This window comes from Prunus avium, chromosome 2 (genome assembly GCF_965620075.1).
Source record: "Prunus avium chromosome 2, drPruAviu1.hap1.1, whole genome shotgun sequence".
Taxonomy (NCBI): domain Eukaryota; kingdom Viridiplantae; phylum Streptophyta; class Magnoliopsida; order Rosales; family Rosaceae; genus Prunus; species Prunus avium.
In genome coordinates, this window is record NC_142285.1 from 43,393,881 (window position 1) to 43,410,377 (window position 16,497).

Sequence of the window (16,497 nt, forward strand, 5' to 3'; positions counted from 1 at the left end):
GACCTCTGCAACTAATATTTGACTTGAGTGACCAAAGTGTAACTTGGGGTATAGTTGAGGGACCATTGCTGAGAATAATCCTAAATATAATATACTTATATCGTATAGCCGCCCGGCTATACTAGGGTTTTTAAAAAAATAAAACGAATATAGCCGCGCGGGTGTTTTTTAATATATATAAAAAGTATAGCCGCGCGGCTATACTATTTATATATAAAAAAGATGATCCCTTTGGTTATGTTCGTGGAGCCAAAGCCCTCACTGATTAAAAAAAAAAAAAAACACTCACTTGAAGCTGCTGCCACATACTTAACTGCCAATCTCTTGACCAAATTATTAGGAGCTAAGGTACAAACGAAATATATTCTTAATTATCTTTTTTGTGATTAAGTAGCTAATGACTTAATTAATTTAATGCAGGGATGTGGAGCAATAGCACACAGAGTTTTATCTAATTCCACATTCTCAAACTTGGTTGGTCCACTGGAAGAAGTTAGCTTTTATGGCCACCCAGTTGCTTACATTGCTCCTAATGTTTATGGCTACCCTCATGTAGGTTTCCTTGCCTCCAAATCTACCAACTAATTCCAATCAATTTGAAGACAGTGGTCTTAATTTGACCATATAGTAAACACAATTGGGATTCGAACACATGATCTCGGGTGTCTGTTTATTGAGTTTTTTATTTTTTTAATGGTTGCAGGCATTGCATATGCATTTTCAAAGCTATGTTGACAAAATGACTATTTGCTTAGCCACTGACCCAGATGCAATACCTGATCCTAAGAAATTGTTGGATGATTTAGAAGAATCACTCAAAGTCATCCGTGATGCTGTTGTTGTAGAAAAAGGGCTCACCATGGAAGCTGCGCTCTAGCTCCACATTTCTTGATGTGCAAGTTGGAACACTTTTTCTGCCTGAAGAATAGATCTCCCTACCATTTTATTTTAATTTCTTTTTCATAATAAAACATTTCTAGGCCTTGTCTCAGTAGGGCAGCCTAGTAATAAGTATTCACTTTTTACGGTAATATTTTTGCTCATTACTTTAACCCAACGTGTATCATCATCACTTTGCTCAACACTTGACATGTATCTATTGGCATAACTATAATAAACTATTTGCTTTGTATTTATGGAACTATGGTTATGCTCATGGCAAAGTGTTGAGAATGATGGTAAGGGTACACTTTGAGTTAAAGTGGTGAGCAAAAATGCTCCCACTTTTTACCGGTTACTTTTCTAAATAAAAAAACAAAACAAAGTGAAATTATTTAAGAATTCTCAAAGCTTATATCGTTATTTTTCTTATAAATAAAATTTATTTATTTATTTTTTAAACAAAAGTAGAGTGAGAAATAGTAAGCCCAAGCCCCAGCCCAAAAGACAGCTTCAGTCTTGATTTGTCCAAATTTAGGCTGGACTCGGATCCGATAAACACGGTAGGGGCATTATCGTTATTTTCTCAGAAAACGAAAAAGACAAAACAAAAAGCACGAGTTATCGGCAAAGCAAGCGTTTCTGGAATTCTCCAATCTGACCGACTATAGCATCACTATATATAAGCTCCATCCGTCTTTGTGAATTGTAACAGACAGTAGCTTAAACCCTACATCAAGACGCTTGAAACCGAGACCTCTCTAGTTTCTCTCATTCTCAACTCTTATCGAGCTATGGCGATAATCTCCGATATCCAAGAGGACCAGAACGCACCCGAAACAAAGCCGTCCCAGGCATCGCCGTCGTCTAAAGCGGCGTCGTTTACCGCGAAGTTGGATCGCTCGAATCCCCTAGGGTTTGTGGAGAAGGTGTTCGACTTTTTGGCTCAAGAAAGCGACTACCTTAAGAAACCGACGGCGGAGAAGGAGGTCCTGTCCGTCGTACGCGTAGTGAGGGAGAAGGAGATTAAGAAAGTCGAAGAGGAGAAGAAGAAGAAGAGGCAGGAGGAGGAGGAGGAGAAGACGAAGAAGAAGGCCAAGGAAGAAGCTAAAGTTGAAGAGAAAAAGGAGACTCCTTTGGAGGAGGGCAAGAAAGAGAAGAAGGGCTTGAGAGGTACCGATCTTTTTCCTTTTCTTTAAATTGTTTTTAGAATTTTTTTTCTTTTGGTCCAATTTTAGGATTTTGTTTAATTGCGAAGATTTAATTTCGTTTATTCATGTGTTTTTGTTGTGTCAAAGATAAATTTATAGAAGTTTGAATCTATTAACAAAAGCGATGTGATTTTGCTGCTAAATTTGATATGATTGGTTCCTAATGTGTTGGATCTTTGGAAACGTGATCACTGTTTCATGCCTGTAGGGGCAAAAGTGTTTTTGGATGTGTGCATTATAACTTGTTCTATTTTGCTTTCCCAATTTAACACTAATCTCCCTGGACAGTTCCAAACAAAGGCAATGGACTTGATTTGGAGAAATACTCATGGACGCAGAGCCTTCAGGAGGTTAATATCGTTGTTCCAGTACCTCCTGGAACTAAATCACGGTCCGTTGTGTACGAAATAAAGAAAAATCATCTGAAGTTTGGAATGAAGGGTCAGCCTCCTATTATTGATGTAAGTTTGCCTTTCCATGCCTTTCGTTTTGCCAGCTTGTTTCTTTTAGGTTAAATTTGCCTTAACTAATGTACATTAACTAATTTCAGGGGGAGCTTTATCAGTCTATCAAGCCTGATGATTGTTACTGGAGCATAGGTATGTCTGTTTACACTTTATGAACTTATTATTTTACTTGTGTATTTTTTTTGGGTCGAATTTTACTTGTGTACATTGGAACATAAACACACACTGGAAAAAATTTCGCCTTTGTAAGGTGCAAATAAAGTCATATTTTGCTTTTCTAAATCGCAAATAGTCATGAGTTCATGGTGAAATTGATCACTTGGTGCTCTGTGCAAAACTTGTTTATAAATTTTAGTATCAAGTGGTCATTTAAAGTTAAACACATCTGAATGCTTTTGGGTGGGGTCTTTTACCAGTTTTGCTGTTATGAGTCTCTCTCACGTTCCACACTAGTTTTTGAGGGAATAGTATCTTTTGAATGTGTGTATCATGCTTTCCTAATTTTTTTAGTTATAATCCATGGTTTTAGGCATCTGAGTTATTTGAATTTATGATGTGCATTCTCATTGCAGAGGATCAGACTGCTGTCTCTATTCTTCTGACCAAGCACAATCAAATGGAGTGGTGGAAAAGTTTGGTGAAAGGTGATCCCGAGATAGACACTCAAAAGGTGGACCCTGAGCCCAGCAAATTATCTGACCTGGATTCTGAAACCAGGCAGACTGTTGAAAAGATGATGGTAACTCTCCCACTTATTTTGTTTGTTTGTTTTTTTTTTCTTTCTAACTATTATCAAAAGAAGATTGCTGTGATCAGTTTTGTTTCCACCTGCGGTCCTCCATCTGTATGCATGTTTCCTTCCGTTACGGTTTCTAAGAGCTGTATGTTTTACTTTGCAGTTTGATCAGAGACAGAAGCAGATGGGGCTCCCGACCAGTGATGAATTGCAAAAACAAGATATCCTAAAGAAATTCATGTCGGAGGTGAGTTCTTGAGGCTCGTAAATACACTATGAACTTGCTCAATTAAGAAATTTCCCTTTTACAACAGGTGTGCAAATTTGCTAATATTTGTTTATGTATGGTATGGTGTTTTGCAGCATCCGGAGATGGATTTCTCAAGGGCCAAGATACAGTAAATCTGACAGTTTAGGTCGCTGATAACTTTGAGCTCGTCATTATAAGATGACTTATTTTATTTCAGCTCTTGCTTATGGTTGAACTTGAGGTGCGGTGTGTGTTTTTTTCTAGGGTGGTTAGGATGTCCGGATTGGTCCGAACGCTGTTAATATGGTGTGCTGGTTTCATTTTTAGATAACAATTTGATTAAAATTCTTGGGAGTAATATGTTTATTTGTATTTTGCTTTACATGAAATTCTTAGTTAATTTTCCATAAAATTTGTTCCAAGCCCTTTCCATTTGACATCCCAAGCCCAAACAATTGGCCGAAAGAAGGGCCTTTTTTTATGACAATTTGGGACGCCAAGGCCGAGCAATAAGGCTTTTCTGGTAACATTCTAGATCCAAGCCCAAGCAATTCAGAGAGAGAGATCAAACCCAAATCCCAATCTCAACAATCGATACGTGTAGTGTATGACCTTTCAATAAATAAACCGATCGTATTCTCTGCTGAAGAGGTTTTTGGTAGCGCATAAAAAGACATATATATAAAATATAATATAATGTGCACAACTCAACCACAGGCCAGCACAAGTCGACACGTGGGCATATATTGCCACTCGGCTGGCCCTTTCCATAAAAAGGTAATGGGCACCACCACCAGAAATTGTCCTGTTGTGAGGGAGGGAGGGTCATGTAGGCTGTGCCCTAGAAAAAGACCCCCTTGTTTTATCCCCCTGTTCCAGAAGTTGGGAGGGAGACTCTGGACTTTGTTCTCCCTCCCTTGTTGGCGTACGTGGAATTTGCAATTGAATAAAAAGAGCAAGCCATTCTTTGTCTCCTTCCTTTTGTTTCAAGAAAAAAACAACTAGGGTTTGAGCCAAAAATATCTAAAGAGACACTAGTACTAGTGTAGTAGGGTTAAATATGAATTGCAGTTGAAGCTTAAGCTTTAAGGTCTTTTACTTGATGGGCTTGATGGGAGTCGTTTTCGACCGACTCTTTCCCCTAATAAACAATTAATTAAGCTGCCAAACTCTTTTTGCTTTTATTTCTTTAAGTGGGATTTGCCATATTTAACCCTTTTGTTAAAAAACCAAAAACAGGATGCGAAAAGCAAACGCATTCTTACCTTTTAAAACGAGTGTTGATGATAATCTGATACAACAGTTAATCTTACCTTGTATTAATTGTATGTATAATGTGCACATTTAGATGATCCAATCCGATGCCAATAATTGATTGAACCAAACAAACAAACAAACAGATTCATTTTTATTAAAAAGCAGATCATATCCTCTTATTACTGTTCAAAACGCACGCACTCGAGAAAAAGGAGAAAACCAGAAACAAATAAAATCTGCATTATTATTTTGTTTTTACTTTGTAGATGAAGTAAATTCGGTATTGGACAAGTGGAACAAGACACATATTGCTTGTAAGTTGCCATAAAACTCCAAACGCCTCAATAATGCCACACCTTATCTCTCTCTCTCTCTCTCTCTCTCTCTCTCTCTCTCTCTCTGTCGTAAAGCACAACAGACCAACCAAGATGGCAATTCCGTTAACTTTTCTCTGTGCAATATGCATGCGTTACTCTAACTCACGGCCCTCCAAACAGAAGACTCGTTCCGGTGCAAACCACATATCCTACACCAAAGTTTTGCTGTTTCATAAGGGTCAAATTACGTTTTATTATGAATTGGTGCAAATGCTGTCATTTAGTTTTCAGATTTTAGTATCTTCTTCTCCAAACAGAAGGCTTGTTTGTATATATGATTCTGTACTGCAAATAATTCGACTAGGACAACATGTACTGCAGCACAATGAAAGTAATTCCACTTTTAAAAAAACAAACTGCTCAATTTTGCTTTAAATTGAAAGCCATGATTTCTCTCATATGTTGAGTCGCTGAGAAATTTGATCAAAACTCGAAAGGGACATATTCACTTTAGGAAGGACCTAAAAACTATCAACTTTTACAGAAAACGTTGGGTCCTAGCTCTCAATGATCTAAAGGCTTTTACTGTTTTGACAGAAATACTATGAAATCACCACTCTATATATATATATATATATATATATATATGTATATATATGCTGTAGCCCTCCCCCACCAAAGGAGAGAGAAGAACGATCAATTGAGCTGAGCTTGACATGTACCGTAACTGAGCACCACAGAAGTTTTGAAGAAAATAATAATTACTCAAATGGGAAATGCATAATTTCCTCTGGACACGGATATTAAATATTTATTTACCAAATTATATAAAATATTAGCTTAAATTAATTATCAGAAGAACAAGTAGTAAAACCTGAAAGTGACACCTCCACCACACCTTTCAAAGTACAAGAGAGAAATAAAGGTGACATACATCACACGTCTCCCCTTGGGCCTTTTCATCTGAGATTGAGAGTGTCTCCTTCCTTCCATCCATCCAAGCTATTTTCTTCAATCTTGCAGTACCAAACCCTAATTTTGATAAATATGAAAACAAATATTCGCGTCTTATTATTCTGTAACTTTTTTTTTGGACCAACATCTGAGATTGAGAGTGTCTCCTTCCTTCAAGTAAAAAAAGAAAAAAAAGAAAAAACTTGTTTGTTTTTCAGCGAGCAGAAACCAAACAAAAAATCTATGATAAAATAGGAACCGATGTCCAAACATGATATGTCATGTCATGTCACCTAACTTTGTTTCTCCACTGACTCATTCACTTGTGCTTGTATGGGACGATAACAATACATCAATTTCCAAATAAATTACTAATATTACATATTGACGACGTAGACATTTATGAAAAGATATAGTAATTTCCAGAAATACAAATAAATTAACGCTTAAACTATACCTAATTATAATTTAATGTTAAACTCGCAATCGAGAGCTGGGATTTTAGCTGCCAAGTTGCTAGACTGCACAAGTCAAACTTGGGAATAATTAAGTTGTATATTATTTGCCAACAACACTGACAGTTAGGTCACCTTTTTTCTTCTTCTTCTTCCTCTCTGTAAATTATGGAGTTTCAGAGCAAATTGTCATCATTTGATTTGAAATAAGATACAAGTTGAAACCAGAATGCTGGAAAAAGGCAAAAATACTGTATTATATATTATTATTATTATCTCGTATAAATAATAAATTAATCCGCGTGAAGTGGCTTTCACATCACCATTTGATGAGTCTTTGATTAATTATCAAGAGATTTATAGGATTTGGAGTATTGATTATGACATGCAAACGTAAATAAAACCTCAAAAATTATTATCCCGAATTGAGCTGTGAATTTCTGATACTAATTTATTATGGTAACCAAACAAACCCAGTATGACCTGATGATAATTACATTACACAATAACAATTTTGCCTTGAACAAAAGCGGCATACTCTTGCTTTTGTCTTTAATCCTTGCCCTCTTTTTTTCTGAGAAGCTCACATCAGTTGGAGGGTTTACATCCAAAAGAATCCAAAAGTGCCTTCAAGTGAGGACCCCATGATATACCAAAGCAATTCCAATTGCAATTGGTGAAGAAAGACAAAGCGCACTACCAGACAATCCACTCCAGCTATTTTTTTAATCAACCCCATCTCTTTCATTTCACCTTGTAGTTTTCAACCTCCCCTGCCTGCCTTGTTCTCAACTCAAAACTCACAAATCCCTTTAAGCCAAATTCAATTTCTCTTAGAATTGGTCTTATATTGATGCCTTTTCTTCTTATGCATGTCACTAAGTCATTTTTGTTGAAGCTTATACATCGGAAACTTTGACAAAATCAAATACATCATATAATAAGTGATTCCACTACTAATAACATCGAGATTTTTTGTGATAATACTCTATATTTACTGGGCTTTGTAAGTTTGAGGACAATATTAATGTTGCTAGTAGTGGGACATGAGTCCGTCCCTTTGAAATCTTAATAGTTTTTATTTTATTTTATATATATAGAAATGTTGTGCTTTCATCATCTACACCTCGTGTTAATGTGAATTGGATTAAAACTTAAAATGGAAGGCCAAAGTAGATGCTCGAAAGCACTTGTTACTTTAGGATAAGTAAACGAATAATTTCTTCATAAAAGGTCCTAGCTTAAGATGCTAAGCTTGCCATACAAAATGACCAAGTTCACTTCACCTCTACTTCCATTAGTAAAAGCTTCCTCTCAAGTCAACTCACCACTGCAAAAACGTGTGTTTCCATACATATGCCTAATCAAAAAAATAAAATTCAGAAATAACATAATTATGTGTTAGTTCATTGTTCTTCATCGTGGAAGCACTTGCATGATTTACATATTCCTCCAACAAAAGAAAAAAGAAAAAAGAGAACAAAATAGGCACGCATTGCCGACCCCATTAATGTGGTATACGCAGCCATAATCATTTCCCATGATAACTAGCAAAGCCAAGACATTATTCATTTCTTTGTCTGCTAAAAGTCCACTGCCGAATTTCGTCTGCCAAGTGTAGCGTTTCGAATGCTCCAAATGGAAGCAACCGATTGGTCCAACCAATCCATGACATGGACATTAATAATAAAAAATGTCACAACCTAGCTAGCTTGCAAAGCATAGTGTGAATCTAAAGCCATTTGTGGTTGTGGTGGAGGTTCCTTCCTGGCTTATAAGCCAAGAGAGAAGTGATCGAGCTTTCCCTCCTTTAACATTTTCTTTTCTTCTTTTTTTCCTAATGTGGGAGTTTTAAGGTTTCATATAGGCCATCCCAAAGTGTACATTACTTGAAAAAGAGGGGCATATACTCTCCACTCTTGTTTCTCTTTTACGACCCCTCATTGGTTGAAATTCCTTAAGACCTTTATTAAATTTTTGAGCTGCTTCTTACTTTTACTAACTTTACAGCCAAGCCAAGCTCCAGATTTGTCACATGGAATGGAATTTTCTTTCCAACTTGAAAGGTATTTGACTTAACAATTATTTAAACTATATGTCTGAAAACGAAATCGCTTTTAATCTGAGTGGCTTATTCCTATTCCTATTTCTGGGGTTTCGCTTTCACACTTGCTTTTTTAAAACACATACTGCAATATTTCCAGTTAGACACAACTCAAGCAGCAGAAGCCAAGGCAAGCATTGTTAATTACAGCCATATATGAATCAATTAAGCATTAGATTAACTCTCTGTGATTGCTTTAAGTAGTAGTAATTTGAATATTGATTCTGCATTTGATTATATTTAATGTAATTAATAGAGTTATTCTTTATGCTGAGTCGTTTGAGTTTGAGTTTGAGAAAATGACTAAAAGTTGGGTTGGGACGAATAGAAGTGACCATATCGAAAGAGAATTTGAATATTTGATCAAAATGGAGGATAGAATCTATATATCTTCTCCCTCCTTTTAGTTTTCCAGCTAATAATTTGAATTTGTTTGCTTCAATATATGATATATCAGATGACGCGTTTGATATTGATACCAATTTGAGTTGCAGTTTTACTACCAATTTGAGTTGGGAAAAAAAAACCAAGGTGAATGGAAAGGGGTGTTTCTGTTCTGTTGATATGACCTGATCATATATATGAGTAAAACGTGGAATTGTTTGTCCTCTTTCATTATATTTCAACGCACTATACCATATATCGTTCCTTATTAATAAAATATACAAAGATATTTGTCTTAGAACAATCGTATTCTTTCAAATGTCAATAATTATAGGCAAAACTAGCTAATCCCAATAGCAACCTTCCTTCTTATAATTATTAATTAGCACACTGGATTTTCATAATATATACAAGTTAGAACAAGACAGCCCTATAGGTGAAGGGACTCTTTCTTTCAACTCTTTACTTTCTGTCAATCCAAAACTAGTGAACTATATTAACTCTATCAGATAGTGACATTGCCCTTGTACAAATTTTTATCTATATATCTCATCGTATATAATATATGTGAGCCTCTGTAATATATATTTTTATACAAGCAATATTCTATTCGAACTCGAGGTAACTCGAGGTGCATAGTGGGGAGGAGCACATTCGTTATAGCCAACTAGGCTAAGCTCATGTATGCATGCAAACATATGTATTTTTTTTTTTTTAAAGTATTATTGTCCTAATTTTAGTTTAGAGTAAATTTGTAATTAAAATTTGAATTCTAAGTCAACGAATTAAAAATAATTAAAAATCTAAAGTTTATTTATAAGTGTGAGATGAGCAAATATAAGGTGATATGAACTTTCAAATTTGTAAACTACTTATTAATAAGCCCTTCAAAATAAGCACTTTCAGATGCACAAACTAGTCAAGTATGTTCTTAAAAACTTTAGGCGTTCAACGTTCGGGAATCTTCTATGTGATTTTGTTTTTTTAAAATAAATAAATAAATAAATAAATAAATAAATATATATATATATATATATATATAAAGAGAAAAGAAAAAAGGAAGAGAAATGTATCAATTGGCATACAGCTCTCATTTATTGTCATTTTTGGTAAGTGATTGTGATTCCCATCTATGTCATGAAAGGTATTTGGGTGATTGTTTATATTTATTTATATTTATGTGATGTTACATGTCCCATTACTTGTTTACCCTAGTGATTTTGGTTGCTAACTATAGGTGGGAAATAATCAACTATACCTTTCCGTAATTTTGTGTGTAGGTAGCTAGATGCATGAGAATATCATACAAACGAAGAGAGAACTGCAAATGCATTGAATTTTAAAGTGAGAATTCAGAGATGCTAATTGCCAAATTGCCTCCAATCCAAGACCCCAAATGCTGATGATTGATGACCACAGTCTAGCCCACACAAAATGTCCACAGGGTTTGGCTCCTGATGTACCTCTCTCTCTCTCCTCTCTCTCTCTCCAAATTGCAAATTGCAATTAATTAATAACAAAAATATACATTTTTTGCAATAAAAAATACTAAAAATAATATATTAAAAAGGGAGCATGATAAGAGACATGGGGACAGGTGCATTATAAAAACGATTGTGTCCTTTTCCCTACTTTGTCCTTATTATGTGATACCATCACTCCCAATATTACTGAATACTACTCCCCACTCATTATTATTTATATAAATTCTCTCTCCTACTAACTTAAACCAACCAACCCCAGAACAAACCCACACTATATTTCTCTCATCTTTATTTATTTCTTTGCAATTTGGCTGCTCTGTCCAAGTCATTCAGTGTGCTTCTGTTACTCTGATTTTGCTCTCTTTCTGGCTTCGCAAGTGACATCAGCGAGCTCTGTTTCTCCTTGAGAATGTATGCAGAGACTGGGCTTTTGTTCCCTTATTTCCAGAATTCACCTCAAGATTTTCAGCAACTTGAGGAGTTCTGCAGAACCCAGAAGTCAAATGCTTCAATGGTACTCTCTTTCTCTTTGTTAACTTTCATATATGCGCGTTTGTGAATTTTCATTAATTTTGTTATCTTTGTCTTCGTTTTTCTCATAGATTAGCTTGATCTGCATTGGATTGACTAGTTCTGAGATGGGGTTGAGCCGACTTAGTATAAAGTAGTGAAATTGGCTCACTTTCTGTGCTTAATTGTGTACTCTGTCCAATACCATCTATAGCCTGCTGTTTGTTTCTTGAGAAAATAGGGACTATTTGTGGATTCATTGGATGTTGGAACTTATTTACTCTGATTTATAGTTTGTTAGTGAAGCACAAAGTTCGAACTTTGACATGTTTTTATGTTTTTAAGTTTATTGGTTTTATTTTTCATCTAGTCCCCTGTTTGGTTGCTGAGAAAATCAGGGGGAAGATGTGAAAATTTTGGGAATTGGGAATTGGGAATTCAAGTTAGGGAGAGAAGATTGTTAATTTCTCGTACTTATTGTTGTTTGATGAATAGAAAACCAGCGGAAAGAAAAATCTCTAATTGATGGTAAAGTTGGAATATTTAACAATTAAACCAGGCATAAAGCTCTCTTTTCTTTTTCTTCTCCAAATTTCTCTACTTTTGGAGAGGAAAAAGATAGGTCGAGAGAGAGAAATTTTTTCTTGATCATCTATGTTTTTCCCCCACATTTAATTATCCGAGCCAGAGATTCTCTTTGTTTCTCTCAAACCCAAACCAAAAAACACTTTTAGAGTTTTAAATTTTTAATGGTTTCTGGGTTTCCAGAAAATGGAAAATGGAAAATGGAAAATGGAAAAGGAAAAAGGAAAAAGAAAAATATCTGTGTCTATCTCTTGTTTTTATTGCATCAGGGCATGCATGGAAACAGCTGGACTTAGCTTTTATGTGCTGGATCTGGAAAAGCATAAAAAGGGAAACTTGTAGAAACGTGTTGCATAATTTTTCTTTCTTTCTTTCTTTTTCTCTGCTGCGATCTTGTAGTAGGAATTGTAGCTTTTTCACCGCACTCACACTAAATGCTAAAGAAGGAAAAGACTTATTTTGCTTTGTTTTTTTTCACTCGAGTGACTGTGAGAGGAAAGTTGACTTCATGGAACTGTAATCTCGGTATTAAAACGTTACTTTTGGAGAAGGTGAGGAAAAAGAATTACTTCGTAGTAGAATTGTGCCTTTGTTAACAGTTCAGAGGACAGTTTTCAGCATTAGGGATATTTCTTTAGTGTCCGTATATGAGTGAGTGCCCTGAAGTTGAGAACTTGCCACTTGTCCACTTTGTTTGTGTTGGTCTGAATTTTTGGTTACTTGCTAGACCTTCACATTGCAAGGTCATATGCTCAAGTTTACTGCTATTTTTTCTGATTGTAGCTGAAATTCAATGCTTCTTTTGTATATTGCAGAATAGCTTCGCCGAGGCCTCTATGATATCAGAATATGACCTGGGAGGAGAATGGGATCTATTCAAAGCTCCAGAGCCTATAATTGAAGAGCCGGGCATTGGCCTTGATCCCATGACAGCAACCATTTCAATGATATCTTGTGGGGAAGATGTCACCTGCTCTCAAGGGCTAAAGGTTGCGGACATTGAATCATTTCAAAGTGAGCAGCTTTTGAGTGATGTCTTCTATGACAAGGATCTCTTAGGGAAAGAGGCAATAGGGGCACCACTTTCTGAGGCCCTAGATATCAAAATTCCTATTTTGACAATGGATGCAAATCAAATTCAGGAAAACAAACCAATTCGCGACATAACATTCCAAAAAAGTGTCAGCTCAGGATGTTTAACCTCAAGGGAGTGGATGCATGGAACTTCAACGAAGCCAAGTTTCCTGGATTTTCCTGGAATGGATTTTGGTGCTGCTTATGGTATTCGGAGGGCATATAGTGAAGGAGATATTAAGGTCAGAGATAGTTAGTTTTCTTATTTCATGTTATATGTATTATGAGATTTGTAAACATTAAAATTCTTACAAAAGTGAAAACAACTACCGCCAGGTTGTGTGGAAAAGAGGTTATGAATTAAAAAGTAAAAAAAAGAAAAAGGAGACCTGGCTATTTTAATGGACACATCTAGTAATTGATGCTTGTGATTGAAGTTGCAATCTATGGTGCATACAAATTCATTAGAGAATTTACCAACATTTTCCAGCTAAGAGACTGATGCATTTGTGCAACCGATGTCTGTGAATCTCTTGACCCCTATGTCTAGAAATTAGGGAATCATTTCAGAGATAATATCTCTCTGCACATTAGAACCCATTGATAATATCATTACTGAGAAATTGTTGGCTTTGTAACAAAGTCTGCTGGACTGAGAAATGTTTAGACATGTCTGGCCATTTCCACAGGATAGGACTGGGTCATTGATACTGAGTTTTTATGACAGACTCTTGATAACATCAACACAAGCCTCATCCATTCTTCGCTTGAGCGGCCCATAGTCATCAGCAACTGCACCACTGAGGAACGCAGGGAAAAGCTTTCAAGATACCGCAACAAGAAGACAAAAAGGAACTTTGGAAGGAAAATCAAGGTAAAATTCTGATCCATATTGTTTCTATAGACTCAGTACTTTTATATATTGAATGAATTTTCAACATAAACTTATCAGAGCGAGATATAGAATCAAAACTACGGACTGCATAGCTATGTACCAAAGCAACATTCTCAGTAAATGTCTCCTTAATGTTCTAATCCCATCCTGCATGCTCGGATCCCTTATCATATTAGCTCATAGACTCGCAGTGAACAAGCAGTATCTGTTTTCTCATTCTTTTTCTTCTTTTTATAATCAATGATCTTAAGAACATTTAACCTTTGCTAAACCTCAGGGACCTACTATTGTTCAAGTCTTTTGCATCGGATGTTTGTTGGGTTTTCTATGAGGATTGAGTCGATTGAGCTTTGTAATTATTTTCTTGGGGATGTTGAAAGGGGGTTGCTGTTAAATATATATATATATATATATATATATATATATATATATATATATACACTTAGATTCAAAAAGTTGCAGTATGTACACCTGTGTAACTATCATATTATCTCTTGCTGTCAAAAATTGGAATGATTTCAAAGAGAATATGAAGGACTTTCTTACTACACTTACTGGATTCAGCACTTGAGCTGATACGTCACTGTAGGAAGGTATGAAACTAATAAAATGCTGTTTATTTCAGTATGCATGCAGGAAGGCTCTTGCAGACAACCAGCCGAGGATCCGTGGAAGATTTGCAAAGACTGAAGAAACTTATGGCAAGAGGCAATAACTGTTGACTGCTTTTATATACTAATAAGAAGAATGTAGGAATGAAGTAGCTAGCTAGGTCCAATGGTATATGTAATGGAAGAGAGATGAGATCAGTAGTAGCGTAAGCCTGGCATATAAAATAGACTTGGAATCAGATTAGGTTTTGCTCATCAATAAACTAGACCCCAAAATCCTCTGCTAAGTATTTGATCTCTATCATCAGCTGTAATAACCTCCTTTCTAGACCTGCATATGGCCAACTACGTACGGATGTAAATAGGGTATGTGGAATAATAATCTGGGGAAGCAAAACAGTTGTACTTGTTCATATTATATGTTATGAAATTGCAATCTTTGTAGTCTCCACAGGTGCAATGGCGTCTTGACAAAGATGTTGGATTCACGAGATGAACTTGTTCATATTATTTTTATATGCTATGAAATTTCTCAGTCCGTGAATATATATACATATATACATTATACACACGACATGTTTGTTAAGAAATTGCATCTTAAGCAAGCAACACAGGAATACGCCTTACTCACAGTCATGGTACAGGAACCTGTCAGATCAATTTTCATGCCTGTCTGTGATCCATTCCATCTTGGGCTTGCAAATTAAGGCTCCAAGAACAAGTCAAGAAAATGCTCCAAGGAACAACCCACAAATACTTGGCACCAAATCTTCATGATAAGATTAAAAAAAGAAGAAAAAAAACTTGAATATCTCCATCTCCTTCCACCAACACAGGAATTTTCTACTTTTCCGGGTACTGCTCATCATTGGGATTGCAGAGAATTCAATATAAATCCAAATTCCTAACCACAACTAAGAACTCATCTATGTCTTGATTGCCCATGACATGACCGCTATAACCATTTTTTTTATTTATAATAATGACATTGAAATTGAAGCATATAAAACTCGAATTAACCTTCTTTTCTTTGCCCATTATCTTTGATATATAGCTCACACTTCATGTGGATGTGGTTCTTCTCAAAACTACACGAAATTAAGAGGAACCAAACTTTGTTCATTTCAAAAGTTTGAATCAAAACCCATCCACCGAAAACACCAACCTTTGGGACAGACGACAGAGGTATGAGTTCATGACAACCCACCCACAATATAAAATGATGAAAATATACTCTGAATTTTCACTATGAGGCAACAAACAAAACCCATTTTTACAAATTTGGGCCTCAAGGTCGGTGTTAAAATTAGGCGGCAGGCCAAGGCCTTGCTCTTCAATTTCAGAAACAGACAAGTTTCAAGTTTCAACCCAATAAATCCATTAGCCAGAGCTAATTTGAACTTTCATCTGCCTAGTCTACCACAAACACCCTCCATCCAATTCGAAAAATTTGAAGACAAGGCCATGTTAGATTTCCATGAAAACAAACCTCACAACAAAGGATCAATTTCCACAAATTTGTACGAATCAACCGAGTATTAGACTTTGGTCCAACCAACCAAAATATGTAAAACAAGAACATATGGGAAGATAGAGGGCCCACCAACATAACAGAACATGACATAAGAAGCTGAACGAAACGTTCTATGGTAAGCATAAGCATAAGTTAACCCAAAATATCCCAACATTTCCGTAGCGACATCATCACAACTCCAACATTCTTGGAAGTTGGAACAAACTCTTTGCTCAAACACCATAACCACCAAACATATGCATAACTCAACTCCCATCCCATGTTTGCTCCTCAACTCAAAACTCCATCATTGTAGTTTGTATTCTACTCTGCAACTTGACCTTCCAACTCGCAGTCGCAGAGCACATTTATATTACGACGGTTTTATCTTATTTTTTGTTTTACTTTTAATACATCTAAAATACAAAACAAAACCTTTTTTTTTGGCCATTTTCTTCTGCTGGCTGGTTGACTTTCCAAAAATTCATGTGGTGCTTCTCTGCACGAAAGCAAAACCAAACTCTGTTCATTTTCAACACCCCTCCACCTAAAACACCAAACTATTGTTAAATCTCAAAAACCCCACCTCACCTTTGGGACAGACAGACCCATGACATATAAAATATAAATATAAAACTGTTGACAACATGTTCTGAATTCACGAGGTATCTGTAGACTATCGATGCAACAAAACACAAAATTTAGATATGGAAATACCAAAATAAAACCCATTTGGCATTTACCAAACTTGCAAGTGAAGAAGTGCAATTAAGAAAGGAAAACTTTGAAATGGGCCTGAAGGTGGTGGTCT

The 16,497-nt window shown here is 35.8% G+C and overlaps 2 protein-coding genes across 3 annotated transcripts; both read left to right on the top strand.

Annotated features, from left to right (window-relative positions):
• The first annotated feature begins 1,534 nt into the window (after positions 1-1,534).
• Positions 1,535-3,955, top strand: BOB1 (HSP20-like chaperones superfamily protein). The gene is made up of 6 exons (XM_021970654.2): positions 1,535-2,052; positions 2,379-2,551; positions 2,641-2,689; positions 3,130-3,296; positions 3,457-3,540; positions 3,657-3,955. Exons 1-6 carry the CDS (start codon positions 1,674-1,676, stop codon positions 3,693-3,695), a joined length of 891 nt encoding a protein of 296 aa, XP_021826346.2. The 5' UTR covers positions 1,535-1,673; the 3' UTR covers positions 3,696-3,955.
• Positions 3,956-10,724: 6,769 nt separating this feature from the next.
• LOC110767185 (CCT motif family protein) lies at positions 10,725-14,620 on the top strand. 2 transcript variants are annotated; one of them, XR_002528270.2, is made up of 4 exons: positions 10,725-11,012; positions 12,409-12,909; positions 13,357-13,541; positions 14,188-14,620. XR_002528270.2 is itself a non-coding variant. In XM_021970659.2 (4 exons), the coding sequence occupies exons 1-4, from the start codon at positions 10,908-10,910 to the stop codon at positions 14,275-14,277; spliced, it is 843 nt and encodes a 280-aa protein (XP_021826351.1). In that variant the 5' UTR covers positions 10,728-10,907; the 3' UTR covers positions 14,278-14,620. The 2 variants fall into 2 exon arrangements, 1 of the variants encoding a protein (XP_021826351.1); XM_021970659.2 differs by having other exon boundaries at positions 10,728-11,012; positions 13,395-13,541.
• Positions 14,621-16,497: the final 1,877 nt, after the last annotated feature.